Source organism: Lampris incognitus, chromosome 8, assembly GCF_029633865.1.
Source record: "Lampris incognitus isolate fLamInc1 chromosome 8, fLamInc1.hap2, whole genome shotgun sequence".
NCBI classification, from domain to species: Eukaryota; Metazoa; Chordata; class Actinopteri; order Lampriformes; family Lampridae; genus Lampris; species Lampris incognitus.
In genome coordinates, this window is record NC_079218.1 from 44,106,543 (window position 1) to 44,122,615 (window position 16,073).

The window sequence follows — 16,073 nt, forward strand, 5'->3', positions numbered from 1 at the left end:
ATGCGGCCAATTACCCCACTCTTCCGAGCCGTCCCGGTCTCTGCTCCACCCCCTCTGCTGATCCGGGGAGGGCTGCAGACTACCACATGCCTCCTCCCATACATGTGGAGTCGCCAGCCGCTTCTTTTCACCTGACAGTGAGGAGTTTCGCCAGGGGGACGTAGCGCGTGAGAGGATCACGCTATTCCCCCCCTCCCAGGCGCCCCTGACCGACCAGAGGAGGCGCTAGTGCAGCGACCAGGACACATACCCAGATCCGGCTTCCCACCCGCAGACACGGCCACTTGTTTCCTGTAGGGACGCCCGACCAAGCCGGAGGTGGCACGGGGATTCGAACCGGCGACCCCCGTGCCGGCAGGCAACTGAATAGACCGCCACGCCACCCGGACGCCCCTTAAGGGTCCTTGTAGTTCAGATAAAGCAGCTCATCACCGCTGTTGGTCCACAAACCGACTCCCTCGGTAGCGACACAGATGTTTTGCAGCTGTCGTGTTTACTTCCTGTCGGCCGGAGCGAGCCTGGCATGCTAACGGCTAGCTGTTGATCCATCACTCTGAACACGACCCGAACAGCTGTAAAATCAACCACATCTTTCTGTTTCGGTGCTTTCAGTTTGATAAAAAAAAGACAGGCAGCGGGGCCGGGACAACACGTCAGCATGTGTGTCATCCGTGCCCCCTGTTTACTCAGCCCCGGTCTGAGTGCAGGTCAGTGGTAAATGATTTATGGTGGGGGGTGGGGTGGGGTGGGGTGGGGGGAGGGCAGAGGAAGGGGTTAGGCGGGTTCAGATGACTGGGGGAGACCGTTTCTCCCATCCAGACTGACCAAACTTAACGAGAGAGTGGAGTGGTTTACTTGCGCTCATCCTCCCTGCCTCTGCGGTCCCTGGGCTTCTTCGGTGGTCTCCGGGGGCTCCTGGTTAATCTGCACCGGTGCTGGACGCGGTATCAGTCCGGCGGCGAGAGAAGGTCGTCACGTACGTCATTTTGCCACACGTGCTGCCGTTGTGTACGTCCTCCCTCCGGCTCTAGGCTGAATGAGTCGGGGGAAGCAAAACCTCCTGGAGAACGTACAACATTTAAGGAGCTACGCAATGACTCCGGTGCTGTATTTGACAACGGGGGTCTTCACGGGGGAGGTCTTGTTCTGTTTGTTGCCGACTCTGGTCCTCGTCCTGCTCTCTGCGGCCTCCCACCATCCCAGGGCTCAGCGCTGGCTGAGGCTGACCTGGATCTCCGCAGGCTGGAGTCTCTGGGTCGTGGCTTGTTGGATTCTGGAGCTCCCGCTGTGCGGGGACGAGAGAAACCGGGCCGGACAGACGGGAGCACCAGGCACGGGTGGTGTACCCCGCCCGCTGCAGGCCTCAGGGAGACCCGCTCTCACCTGCAAGCCGACGGCGCTTTCTCACTACCTGCTCCGCCACTGTGGCTCTCTGGCCCCGCCGAGGCTGGCCGCCTGGCCCAGGGGAGACCCCCACCTTCAGACACTGTCCAGTCTGCTGTGGGGCGCACAGGGCCGAGGCCGCCAAGGGGGTGGAGTGCGGTTTGCCAGGGACCACCTCCTGCTGAGAGACGGGGGAGTCGTAGCTCTCGACTGGGCCGCGGGGGTACGAGGGGTCAACGTGTTGGGGAGGGATAGCGGCGAGGGGCGGAGGGAGCGTCCGTCCGGGACGAAGGCGCTGGGGTGCCACACTTCCGCCCCTCCTATCCTGCTCCTCATCCCGCAGGCCTGGGGAGGGACCACGCCTCACCTGAAGGGCCTGTGCCGCGTGGCCCTGCGGCAGGGCTTTTACCCCGTGGTTTTCCATCCCCGCGGCACAGCGGGCTGCCCGCTCGCCACCCCGCAGATGACCGAGTTCGGAGACCCGTCCGACCTCGCACAGGTGAGGCAGCGTCCTCTCACAGTCCTTACTCCCGTCCTGCCGTTTTTACAACCCTGTCAACCCCGTCACGTATGTCAGAACCCAAAATACAGCCAGCCGCCTCTCTGTTTGCACCGTCAGGCGCTGGAGTACGTGCAGAGCCGCCACCCCTCCTCCGCGCTGGCTGCGGTGAGCGAAGGCTCGGGGTCGGGCCTCCTGCTGTCCTACCTGGGCGAGTGCGGCTCCAGCTCCCGCCTGATGGCGGCCGTGGCCATCTCGCCGGTGCTGCGGGGCCAAATGTGGTTCGAAACCGCCATGCCCACCATCTACCGCTGGGGGGCGCTCTTTCGCCGCAAACAACAGCTCGGCAGGTGAGCGAAATGCTGCGAAAAGTGAAGCGTGGGCGTAGGGAGGGGAGTCCGGGGCGGTGGGGGGATGGGGGGGCAGTTTTAACCAGTTTTCACAGATTGTATCTGCTGCACTTTTGTTTGGAGAAATTAAATGATTAGCTTTTCTTTTTTTTTTCTTTTGTTTTTTTTGTGGGGGGCCAGAAGGAGGATACAGCGGGTCAGACCCCAAAATAAAATAACCGGGAGAAAGAAATCCGGTTTTCTTCTAGCGGACATTTTTATCTGCGGAAATAGCTAATTATTTGTGCGCTGTGTCAAAAAGCTCAATGGGTATATGCAGATGCCCAAATAATTTGTGTTTGCTGGTAAAAAAAAAACATCGCCCCCTGCCTGTGTGGTTGAAAATGACCCCCGGCTACAGTAGACACACAAATCACACAGCGAAACCTGCTCCTCTAAATTCCCAATGCAACGATAATGGCCTCTGCAAATTGACTCATACGTGTATGAACACGGCGGCACGGTGGTTAACGCGGTCGCCTAGCAGCAAAAGGGTCCTGGGTCCGAACCCCAGGCCGTCACAGGTCCTCTCTGTGTGGAGTTTGCATGTTCTCCCCGTGTCTGTGTGGGTTTCCTCCGGGTGCTCCGGTTTCCTCCCACAGTCCAAAGACATGTAGGTCAGGTGAATCGGCCCTAGGTGTGTGTGTGTGTGTGTGTGTGTGTGTGTGTGTGTGTGTGTGTGTTTGTGTGTGTGTGTACCATGTTTAACTATCCTAATGGGGACATTTGGTCGAAAAACAAGAAACCACCTAACTTGGGCCATTTTATGGGGCCCCACAAGTAAAAGGGTCTATTGTAGGGTTAGGGCCTGGTTTTAGGGTTGAGGTTAGGGTTAGGTTAAGGTTAGGGTTAGGGTAAGGGTTAGGTTAAGGTTAGGGTTAGGTTAAGGTTAGGGTAAGGTTAGGGTAAGGGTTAGGTTAAGGTTAGGGTAAGGGTTAGGTTAAGGTTAGGGTAAGGTTAGGGTAAGGGTTAGGTTAAGGTTAGGGTAAGGGTTAGGTTAAGGTTAGGGTAAGGGTTAGGGTAAGGGTTAGGTTAAGGTTAGGGTAAGGGTTAGGGTAAGGGTTAGGTTAAGGTTAGGGTTAGGGTAAGGGTTAGGTTAAGGTTAGGGTAAGGGTTAGGTTAAGGTTAGGGTAAGGGTCAGGGCTAGGCATGTAGTTTGTGTAGTTAAGGTTAGGGTAAGGGTTAGGTTAGGGTAAGGGTTAGGTTAGGGTTAGGGTTAGGTTAAGGTTAGGGTAAGGGTTAGGGTTGGGTTAGGGTAAGGGTTAGGTTAAGGTTAGGGTAAGGGTTAGGGCTAGGCATGTAGTTTGTGTAGTTAAGGTTAGGGTTAAGGGCTAGGAAATGAATGTAGTCAATGAGGGGGCCCCACAAGTATAGTTTTGCGAGTATGTGTGTGTGTATGTGGGCCCCGTGATGGACGGGCAGACTGTCCAGGGTGTCTCCCCGCCTGCCACCCAATGACTGTTGGGATACGCTCCAGCATCCCACGACCCTAATGAGGCTAGGCGTCTTGGATAATGGATGGGTGGGTTTATGAGTCATTCCTGGTTCATCTTGCAGAACTGTTTTGATGCCATCAAGCGCACAGGAATTGGAATTCTTTTTTTTTACCTCGCTATGCAAAAACTATCGCCCATAAGAAAGTGGCGCATGATGCGAAGGAGGCGTGGACAGATTATCATGACCATGGGCCCTGGACACAAACGGTCCACGGGACCCTACCTACACACACAAGTAGTACACATGCCCTGCGTGTGCCCTCCCCAAGCACACGGTTTGGTCGCACAAACAGGATGACCCACAATCACACAGCATGTATTACAAATTATATTTGTTATTTTGACGTGTTAAACGACCGCCATTTTAGGTGTGTTTCGTTCTATACATGCCATGTGCAGCACAGTATATACATCTTTCAGAGTCAAACACTCCTTAATTTAAATAAAACCGCAGTGAAAAATCCCTCCATCCATTATCCGAAGCGCTTATCCTGCTCTCAGGGTTGCGGGGGGGGATGCTGGAGCCTATCCCAGCAGTCATTGGGCAGCAGGCGGGAAGACACCCTGGACAGATCGCCAGGCCATCACAGGGCCCACACACACACACACACACACACACACACACACCCATTCATACCTTGGGACAATTTAGTACGGCCAATTCACCTGACCTACATGTCTTTGGACTGTGGGAGGAAACCCACGAGGACACGGGGAGAACATGCAAACTCCACACAGAGGACGACCCCACCAAGGTTGGACTACCCCGGGGCTTGAACCCAGGACCTTCTTGCAGTAAGGCGACCGCGCTAACCCCTGCACCCACCGTGCCGCCGCAGTGGAAAATATCCTACCTAGACCACCGGCTTTCTCCTGGCCTTCTTCGAAGAGGAGTCATCGATCAAGTCGTCCACAGTCCAAATCCCGCTCGAGTTCCTATTCGATGGCCGTGAGCGACAGCATGTTCGGGCATCTGTGTCATGGAGGGTATTTGTTGTCCCAAAGTGGCATCTTTCGCTCGTTTTTCTTTTCTGAGTCGATGCTTTGCCAACCCGCCGAGCGTCCGTTTCCCCGTGTCGACCACAGAGTTGAACTGTAGCCGACGATATGTGATTTAATCAGCTAAATAAAACATTCAGTTTCCTAATCCTACTACATTTTCAAAATCGCATTTACTCCAATATTTTAAAAACAAAAATACTTTACACAAAAAAAAAAGATAATAAAGCTTAAGACCAAGGGCCCTCATTGGCTCCAGTGCCCTGGGCAGGTGCCCACTCTGCCCATGTGGTAATCCATCTGTGGAAGCGGGCCAGACATGATGAATCAGTTTACTAGATTTTTTTATGGGGTAGGGTCCTATTATTTATAAAATGGCAAAACTGTATATCATCGTTTGTGCGTGATTCTAAACATGTGACAAACCCTACTTTGCCTAAAAATATTGGTGGGCATTTCATCGCAGACCCAACAACTTGATTGGGTCTCTTCTCCCCTACTTTCACCTAAATCTGTGTCTACGTGACGAGGTGAACCAAGCTAATCTTGGAGATGGATGAATTTCCTAAGAGTTTGATTTTAATTGACCCCCCCCCCCTCCCAATTCATGGACACACTTTATTTTCAGATATGCGAGTTCCTTCGATGCAGTCTTGGATGTGGACCAGGCACTCCGCTGTTCCACCCTCAGGGACTTTGAAGAAGTTCTGTTCTGCTCAACCCGCCAGTCGACGAGGCCAAACCACCCAACAAGTGTCCCCAGCTCAGCCAGGGTCAAACACGTGGCAGGCTTGGCCCCTCAGCCCTTGGTGGCCTGGGCCCTGGGAGACAGGGCTTACCCAGCCAAGGACTGGGACGGCTACTGGGAGAGGAACGAACCCCTGAGAGATGCGGATGAGGTGGCGGTCCCTGTGCTCTGTATATGTAGCCGTGATGACCCGCTCCTGCCCCCCGCCTCCAGCATGCCCTTCTCCTTGTTCCAGGAAAACCCCTACTTTTTTCTGGTGATGACAGAGACGGGGGGACACTGCGGGTTCACTTTAGAGGGGCGAGACAAAGTGGAGGCGGGAGAGATGTCAAGCACAGGAATCGGGGATGGGGAGGCGGAGGAGCAGAACTGGAGTCACGTGGTCGCTCTAGAGTACTTCAGTGTGGTGGCCAACTTCCTGAGGGAAGAGAAGGAGAGGGACGGGGTGCAGTGGGATGGCGCTGCCGGAGGGCATGGACAGGCGGGGCAGAGGAGCAGGCCCGGCGCCGTCCCACCGCCCCGCAGAAGGAGAGCCACCGTGATGAGGAGGTCACCCAGGAGCCAGGCACATGGACAAGCCTGCCTGGGCAGAGAGGAGGAGAGGCAGTTTACCTGGAGGAGGTCCTACACACGCTAAAGGAAGGAGGAGGTATTAACCCTAACATGCATGTCTTTTTTATGGTGGGAGGAAACCGGGGCAGCCGGAGGAAACCCAAGCAGACATGGGGAGAACATGCAAACTCCACACCTGAAGGACCTGGGATGGCTTCTTCCTTGCTGTGAGACAGCAGTGCTAACGCCTGGGCCTGCCAAGGCAGGTGAAGGAAGAGGAGATCAACAGACCTCTAAAGTGTGATGTATATGTGATGGTCACATGGGGGATTCTGGATCCACCAGTTTTAGTTTAATGTAAAATTGCATACGGGTGTAAATTAGTTGTCTTATGCAGGACTGATAGAGACTCTTGTTGCACATTTTTCTTACACATCGTTTTTAATGACAAATTGAATTGAATTGTTACTTTTGAGGGTTGCTGTTTTATGCATTTCTATATCGGTTGAAGTGGAATTTGATCAGTTCTGAAGGTGCATTAAGAAATCGCTTGCAGTAATTAGCTTACCATAGGCTGTATTTGTCATTGACGTGTACGTGCGCACACATGGCACTACTAGTGGTTCCTCTCATAGCCTGGTGGTGCAACAGCCACGCTATATATGTGAATTCTTAAAAATTCCCAAACATGCTAAAATACGTAAAACCCTCATGTCATTTCTACTAATTAATCAATATATTGTAAACGCAGAACGACTGGCAAACAGGAACCAGAAACCGTATTCATTTTCAACGTAGGCAAAAGAGTAGATGGATCTGGGCGTCCGGGTGGGGTTAAACTTCACAGTTCTAACAAATTTGTGAAGAAGGGAAAATACAATAGCAGAGAATGGAGAGCTATTACAGCAAGACAAAGACCCCAATGACTCATTAAACAAGCAATTTACAAAGACAGAACTGGACCGCTCTCTCAAGAAAACCAAGATGTCAGCACCAGGAAAACATCCGATCTGTCATTTAATGATAAGCCATCTTAGAGAACCATCAAAGGATATTTTACTGGAATTATATAATAAAGTTTGGGAGGGTAGGAAATTGCCACAAAGCTGGAAGGAGGCAGTTGTAATTCCAATATGTCAACCAGGAGAGGATTGTACAAACCCAGAGAATTATAGACCAAATGCTTTAACATCCGACATATGCAAAATAATGGAGAAAATAATAAATGAAAGGTTAACATATCATATAGAAAATAAAGGTTATACATCTAAATTTCCCCTCGGGGGTGAATAAAGTATTCTGATCCTGATAAATACCAGAGTGGCTTCAGGAGAGGAAGCAATACCATGGATCCAGCTGCATGTTTAGAACATGACATTAGAAAAGCAGATAAACGGAGGACGTGTAGTGGCTGTCCTCTTTGATGTACTAGAGAAGGCATACAATATGATGTGGGGAGAAACATTATTAATCAGACTTTGTAAATTAGGTATCAAAGGTAGAATATCTATATAGATGGATTAAGAACTTTTGCAAGGAAGATCAATACAAGTTAGAATAGGAAAGAAATATTCAGCAAATTTTGTTGTTAAAAATGGAACACCTCAATGAAGCATGGTAAGCCATTTATTATTTACCATAATGGTAAATGATGTATTTATGGGAATGGAGAGGGAGATGGGCCTTCCACTTTTTGCAGGTGATGGGGCAAATTGGAAGAGGGGAAGAAATGGGGAATTCACTATGAAGAAACTGCAGGGGGCTATTATGAAAGTAGAAGAATGGTCATATAAATGGGGTTTTAAGTTTTCAGTTGATAAGACAAAGACAATGTACAAGGATAAGAATTGGTAATGAAGTAAAACTAAAATTATATAATCAAGAATCGGAACGAGTGAAACACTTAAGTTTTTAGGGATATGGTTCGATGAAAGAATTACATGGCTTATACATATTCAGAAAGTAGTGGACAAATGTAAGAAGGTACTAAATGTTGGAAGTGAATGGGGGGCAGATAGAACTGCTTTGAAGGCCATATACAGTGGTTTAATTCGGTCAGTATTAGATTATGGTTGTGTGCAGCAAACACTTCTCTAAAGAAATGAGATAAGATACAGTATCAGCCTTTAAGATTATGCACAGGTGCATTTAAAACGATCCCAACAGCAGCGTTACAGGTGGAAATGGGAGACATGGCACCAGAAATGAGAAGGATACAGCTATCCTTGAACTACTGGGTTAATTTACAGGCCCATAGTCAGGATCATCCAACACTAGACACTTTAATCCCTTGTTGGGAAAAGGAGAGGAGGGAAACGAAAAGCTTTGGATGGACAATGACACAGAGACCAATAGAACTTGAAGTAGGGCAATTAAACATTAGTCCAACAGTGCCTTTGCCAGCAATAACACTTTGGATACTTCCAGATGCCACCGAGGATTTCACATTATTAGAAAAGAAGAATAAAGATAAAAGAGTTTAATTATGATTCAAATACCATACAGGCTTATATTGATAATTACCACAGTTACGTCCAGATTTATACAGATGCATCAAAGAGTTCAGTAAATAAAGTAGGAGTAGCATTTATTGTTCCAGAATTTCATATTAAAGTAGGGGAAAGGATCAAGAGAAAATAGCACTATACACACAAGAAATGCGTGCAATATTATTAGCAGTGCAGTGGGTAGAGGAAACAAGACCATTGAGAGGAATTATTTGTTCAGACTGAAGTTCATTGCTAGCCAGTTCACAGTACAGTCATTCAGACAGCAGACCAGACATATTAATAGAGGTAGAACAAACATTACATAGAATTCAAATGATGGGTCTTACAGTATCATTTTCATGGGTACCGGCACACACTGGCATTGAGGGGAATGAAATAGCAGATAAGGTTGCAAAGAAGGCTACAAAACATATCACATTGATTTGGTAGTTACTTTAAGCAAGACAAAGCACAGATTGAAGGAAAGGTGGCAAAAGCAATGGGAGGAAGAGAGGAAAGGACGAGTTTTACACAGCTCAAAGGAAAGTGGGAAACTACAAGTTCACATCTTTCCAGCTCAGCACCATCAACCTAAAGTGACCTAATCTACCAAGACGGAGTACGCCGCTTTCGGGAGCTGAGACCATATGGCCGAGGCCTTGTCAGAGGGACCTGCTAACTGCTAGCCTGATACCTCGGTAAGCTCGCCCACCTCCGGGCTATTTCTCTAGTCTTGGAAATCAGTCCTTCTTTCTGTTTCCTCGTTTTTCACCTTTCCTCACACTCCAGGTTAGGACTAGTGTTGCATGCTTAACCCGTAACCCCTAGACCCGACTAGTCCATAACATAATTTAGGGGCTCGTCCGGGATTTGTTTGAAGATTAATGTATATTAATGTGTGGTAAAACCGATTAGCAATTAGACGTCAGTTAGTGAGTGACATCCAAGCATTCTGTTTGTGAGAAGAGGCACAGCTGAGATGGATTCAGCTCGACAAAAGCCGTATGTTGCTAGGTTTAGAAGTGGGCCACAGGCATACAGGTACATGCTAACTTCTCACTTAAAACAGGTGGTTGTGTATGTATGTAAAACTAAGCTAGCTAGCAGGGAAGTTAGTGAATGCATTTATCGTGTGAGTTGAGGTTAAACACGGGGATGTAGGTTGATAACAGATTGGGAATATAGTGACCTATGAGCTACCTCTTGTTGCACGTTATATGTTTTGTCGGTAAGGCTATTTGGTAATGGTTACCTTACAGGTGATTTTGTGAGAGTCTTGTCTCGTTTGGTTAGATTATTTTTTTGAGAATTTGATAACGATAACCATGGCAACGTTCAACGTAGAGCAGTTTTGTGGGAGTGATTTTGGGCGCAAGGAGTTGCCTAAGCTTAAAAAAGATTTGCTTGCAGTAGCTCAATAGTGTGAGGTAGACGTCACTCCAGAGCTTGTGGAGACCTGATTTCCATGTTACACCTAAAAGATCCCGTTGTGGAGTTAGAAAACAACGAGACAGGAGACGTGAGAGTAGACGTAGTCGAGGTAGTTTACTAGCTCCAACTTAGCATGTCATACATCTGACAACGACACTGAACTGACTGAACCGGAAGCGGAAGTGCATTATCTGACCCCTCGCCTCTTCCCTTAAAGGTACACCGTCCTCTTAGGTGAATGTCTCTCGATATATAGATGTGGGTCACCACACCGTACATGAAAGCGCAGAGCATGAGAGAGGGGGAGCGGCTGTTTCAGCTGAAGTTAGCAAAGCTTACATTAGAGTTATACCCTTTTCCCACTGGCCAAAAAACCCCGCTAACATCCACCTTTGATTGACCACCAAAGGTGGATGTTAGCGGGGTTTTTTGGCCAGTGGGAAAAGGGCATAAGAGAAGTATAACCGGTTATTTTCTTGCCCGGTGCGGGATTCGATACGGGGTGTCCTGCACCACAAGGCGACATCGCTAACCGCTCGGCTAAAAGGTCAGACCCGTTAGCTAGGGGCTAACGGGTCTTATTAGTAGTTTACAGAAGGTTAAAGTGAACAGCGGTGACTTACAACGTAAGCACGAAACTTGTTTTGATGTTTTCAGCTGTTTGAGACTCATGCCAAAGTTTGGGATGATGATAAGATACTGTAAACTACTAATAAGACACATTAGCTACTAGCTAACGGGTCTGACCCTTTAGCAGTACACTCCATATCGAATCCCGCACCGGGCAAGAAAATAACCGGTTACAATACCTTACTGTCATTGTGTGTACATTGTGTACACACGAGACAACCCAGCACAAAGTTGGGTTGCTGAAGCGTCATGTGACGTAGGCTGAACGGTTCAGGCTACCGATTCCTGCATGCGTGACAAACCCCGGATAGGCCCCTCCTCCCTCGCGGCCTTCACTTGTGGAGTTGGCGTCACCCGGGCAGCGCTCAGCTGGCTTAAGCCTGGCGGGGCCGAGGACTGGCGGTTATAAACGTGCCTAACAAGTGGGCCGTCCGGACTCCCGATCCGACCATCACTTGGGTGCAACCTGTGGCGGATCCCATCGTCTTCGCTCTTTGTGTTGCCGTGGAACTAGATCCTCCCAGGCCGAGCAGTGTGGACCAGCGTCGCGACCTGATCACCACCTTAATCAAGGCTTCAGCGAATGGCTCCAAGAGTCTCCCCCACCCCCCCATCCACCCCCTCATCTCTGGGAATGGATCCTCGGACACGAGAGACGCCAACGACGACGACACACGACGAAATTTCGTTCGGTGACTCTCAGACCAGCAACACTAGACAAGGTAAATGATAAAAAACCAAACAAACAAAAACAAACAAGAACAAACAACATTTAGGATAAATAAGCGAGGTAGTAAAAATGACAAGACAATAAAAGATAGCAGCGGCTTTTAAAGTTCAAAATTGTGCATGGGATCATTGCACACAGTAGTTCATATTGCAGCGGCTTTAGCACCAGTTAGTCCTCAGCAGCTATACACCTATTTCACGCCGCGGCCATCTTGGACTTTAAAAAAACCAAGTGGTGGGAATTTAGCCACGCCCCCTTCTTACTCAATCGGAAATCAATGCAGCCGGGGGCAGCAGCAAACATGGTTTGGACTACCAACCTCGAGCACCTACCGTCATTTGCCACAATATGAAAACTAAGCTGGATCTTTTCTTTATCGAGTACTTTCTGCCTCTCCTGTGCCAGTGAGGAGAGACACACACACAGGGCTGTATTCAAAGAAGCTGTTTAATCACAATAAAATAAAAAATAAGATACATTTCATTTTTATACTGTACATTCAATATTTATACATTAGATTGTCCCATCTACAATATTTTTATTCTTTGTCCTTTAACTTTAACAAAACTGTTGGTTAATTTTAAACTAAAATATGTTCGGTCAACTGTCATTCTGTTGTAGCAATAAACTGGAACTCACTACCAACTCAAATCATCAATTGTTTACTAAGCTAAGATAGTGATTGCTCATCTCAAGGTGTGGGCTAAAAAATGGGACTGTACTGAAATGAAGTTAAATATGTTTCAATCTATCTAAGGTTTGTGTGCACTATTTTCTTGTCAGCTGATTTTAACAAATGTTTAAAACAGTGGTCCCTGAAAATGTGTTAGGAGAGCACACACAGTCCACAGTTGGTTGACTGTTCCACTTAGTGGAAGGGGTATGACTCCATCAAAAATGTGGTACTCCTTTATGCGTCTTATTGACCGTTCGACGTGTATTCTCAAGCCAGCAATACTCTGTGTGTCTGTGAGCTCATCACAGCTAAACTGTCCACTTGGGCCTAAAATGCAGGGATGACAAGTTTTACATCTATTTCATCGAGCAGGTCTTTGATAAGGAAGCCCTTATCGGCCATGACCTCATCACCTGACTCTAAGAGGTCCAGAACACCTGACCTCTTAGTTATCTCCTTATCAGAAATACATCCTGTGTATAGATTACTTACCAGGCTAAGTGACCCTGAGGGAGTGATCCCAATTAGGGATTTCAGTGTAGTGTTACTTTTATAATGGGAGTATGTCATGGTGTTTAAAACCTTCGAACTAGCTGTCTCGATGTGGATCTCTGTGCAGTCTAGTATCACTCTTGTGTTTGGGTAGAATACTGATGGCATTAGCTCGTCTACTGCTGCTCTACTAGGCCATATTGGGAGGGTCCCTAACATAAAGAGCAAATAGTGGCCCATGTCGTACAGTTCCTGCTGACTGTGGCTGGCGACACATTGAATCGTACAGATAAATCCAGAGCAAAAAAGCCCTGCCTCACACAGCACAAGAATAGGAAAAACTGATCAATCAGCGATAAATGCTCTGCATGGAAGCCAGACACAGAAATGTGTTCTAGGTTATGGCTGTTCCTTTGCATTGGAGTCCATCGCACCATGGACTCTGCAGTAGGCTGTAAAGCTAGGAAGAGTGCTTTGAGGGTGTGGTAATCCTTAAAACCAGTGTAAAACCTGATCAGATTGGGCGCACACTGGAAGCGTTCTAGACCAAAACGCTCACTTTTCAGCTTTTTATTTTCATCCTCCAGGAAAGCAATGCGTTTCTTTACTGCGTCAAGCTGGTCTTCCACAGAAAGGGGCTTCACGTTGTAGTCATGATCAGGTAGAGTCGCCCAAACCTCACTGGACACATGAGGATATGTCATACATGTGGGACGCAATATAAATCCACACATTTTCCTGTTATCAAGATGATGTGTCAGAACAGAGCTATCCACTATTGAAAGATTAGTGAATATATATGCATATATATGTATATATATATATATATATATATACATATATATATATACAGATTTATCTCTTTCCCTTCTTTGATAGGAGTTGCAGGATGGTACACAGCAGTACGACATGTTGCTTCCCGCAGTGTTTTCAATGAAGTAAGAAGGGGGCGTGGCTAAGTTCCCACCGCTTGATTTTTTTTAAATCCAAGATGGTCGGGGCGTGAAATGGGCGTATAGGCAGGTGTGGGGGGGTGGGTGTGGGTATGTGGGGGGGGGGGGCGATGGAGGCTACAGCTCTGGGGAAGAATCTGTTCCTCAGCCTGTTTGTTAGTCCGGGTTTTGATGGTGCGGTATCTTTTCCCCGATGGCAAGGGAACAAACAGACAGTGACCTGGGTGTGTTGCATCTTTGCTGATGTTGCTGGCTTTCCTCTGTAGGCAGCCAGCATACACAGCATCCAGGTCCGGGAGCACAGCTCCCACAATCCTCTGTGCTGTCTTTACCACCCGGGCTCTTTCTTGTGGGCTCTTTCTTTGACGCTTTTGAGAAAATTGCCAAAGAGCTAGAATGGCCTGGGAATAGGTGGATGTTGCTTGTCCAGAGTGTGCTTGAGGGCAGAGCCCGGGAAGCTTATGTGGCGTTAGATGCTTCTGACAGCAGAGACTATGATACTGTGAGGAAGGTGGGTTTGGCAGCCTATGAGGTGGTGCCAGAAGCCTACCGACAGAAGTTCAGGTCTCTGCAACGAAAATCAAGTGAAACTTTCATTTTGCTAGGCAACAGGAGCTTGTGTTTGACAGGTGGTTAGCGAGCCCTTCTGAGCTGGTTTATGGACATCAAGTGAGAGGACCGCTGAAGGTGGTGAAAGAACAGCTGTTGCAGTCAGCTTTGCTGAAAGGTGCTCCTGGTGGGGTTATGCAGTATGTAGCATCCTTCAAGGACCTGGCCAAGCTTGGCCAGGAGTAACTTGGAAGCAGCTAAAGGAAAGATGAAGGTTGACGATGACAGAAAGGCAGTGAAGTGTACATTCAAAGCAGGAGACCAGGTTCTGGTGTTGTTGCCCATGGATGGAGGTAAGCTGGGGGTGAAATTCTATGGTCCATATAAGGTAATCAAGAAGTTGGGTGATTGCAGTTATGTTGTTGAGATACCCGACCGGAGACAGAAATCACGACTATGTCACATCAATCTCCTGAAACCTTATTATACTCGTGACAGTCCATCCGCTGTGTCTATCACATCTCAGGTAACTGTGGAAGAGGAGAGTGAGGATGATGGGGTTGGGTCAGTTGAACCAGTTACAGATAGGCTTAAGAATTCCAGTGTCTTAGCCAATCTCAGAGAGTCACTGAGTCATCTCACCACAGAACAGAAAGAGGATGTATTACATCTAGTGGATCAGTATAGTCTTCTGTTTAGCGATGCCCCTGGTTTAACACATTTAGTAACCCATGATGTAGACACTGGTGAGGCAACCCCCATTAAGTAACATCCATCAGATTAACACACAAAAATGGGCTCAGGTGAAACCAGAGTTGCTCAACATGGAAGAAATTGGTGTGATTAAACAAGGCTCAAGTGAATGGAGTTCTCCCTTAGTCCCTGTTCTCAAGCCTGATTTAACTGTGCATCCTTGCATTGATTACCGAAAGGTAAATAATGTAACTAAAACAGATGCATATCCTATAACCAGGCTGGAGGACTGTATTGATAAGATCGGCAATGCACAGTACGTGTCGAAATTTGACTTGTTAAAGGGCTACTGGCAAGTCCCATTGACAGAAAGGGCAAAAGATGTGTCTGCATTTGTGACACGGGAGAGTTTGGATTGCTGTCAGGTTCTCCCGTTTGACATGAAAAATGTGCCAGCAACCTTTCAGAGGTTAATGAATTTGGTAACCTCCAGACTGCAGAACACTGTCACATATCTGGATGATGTGGTTTGCTATAGCACTTCGTGGTCTGATCATATCGGCCACATGAGACAGCTGTTTGAATGTCTTAAGCAAGCGGGTTTGGTAATCAATTTGCCCAAATGTGAGATTGGAAAGGGGCAAGTCACATATTTGGGGCATCAGGTCGGTCAAGGTTCAGTGAGACCAAGGACTGCCAAGGTGCAAGCCATTTTAGACCTGCTTGTTTCGAAAACAAAACGCCAGCTAATGCACCTTTTGGGCTTTTATAGGCGGTTTGTTCCCAACTTCGCAGCTGTGACAACACCGCCTACAAACCTGTTGAAGAAGGGAGTTAAGTTTAGCTGGTCAGCGGATTGTCAGACAGCTCTGGAAATGGTTAAAGCTATTCTGGCTAGTGAACCGGTGCTGGTTGCTCCGGATTTCTCTGTCCCAATCAAGCTTGCAGTGGATGCTTGTGATGTTGGAGCGGGGGTGGTGCTGCTACAGACTGATGTGTCAGGAATAGACAGGCCTGTTGTATATTTAAGAAACTGAATCTCCATCAGAAGCGATATTCCACCATTGAGGAGGCGGCCCTGGCTTTTGTCCTAGCAGTCCAACACTTTGAGGCGTTCGTCTCTAGTGCTGGAGCTGATCTGGTGGTCCTCACTGACCACAATCCACTTACGTTCCTGTCAAAGTTCAACACACCCGGTAACCACTGGCCAAAAAACCCCACAAAACCCCGCTAATGTCCGCCTTTGGTCGCTGTAAAAAGGTTGATATTAGCGGGTTTTTTGGCCAGTGGGAAAAGGGTAAGAGAGTGTTCTGCTGGAGTTTAATTTTACAACCATATAAGCTGAGGGTAGTGCATTTGCCAAG

General features: G+C 48.0%; 1 protein-coding gene across 1 annotated transcript; it reads left to right on the forward strand.

Moving 5' to 3' along the window:
* The first annotated feature begins 1,093 nt into the window (after positions 1-1,093).
* On the forward strand, positions 1,094-6,567 carry LOC130116408 (protein ABHD15). The gene is made up of 3 exons (XM_056284321.1): positions 1,094-1,882; positions 2,003-2,232; positions 5,395-6,567. The coding sequence occupies exons 1-3, from the start codon at positions 1,094-1,096 to the stop codon at positions 6,149-6,151; spliced, it is 1,776 nt and encodes a 591-aa protein (XP_056140296.1). The 3' UTR covers positions 6,152-6,567.
* Positions 6,568-16,073: the final 9,506 nt, after the last annotated feature.

Coding starts and splice junctions, on each gene's coding strand:
- LOC130116408 (XM_056284321.1), top strand. CDS start 1,094: ATGACTCCGGTGCTGTATTTGACAACGGGGGTCTTCACGGGGGAGGTC. Junction 1,883..2,002: donor ACCCGTCCGACCTCGCACAG/GTGAGGCAGCGT, acceptor TTGCACCGTCAG/GCGCTGGAGTACGTGCAGAG. Junction 2,233..5,394: donor CGCAAACAACAGCTCGGCAG/GTGAGCGAAATG, acceptor CTTTATTTTCAG/ATATGCGAGTTCCTTCGATG.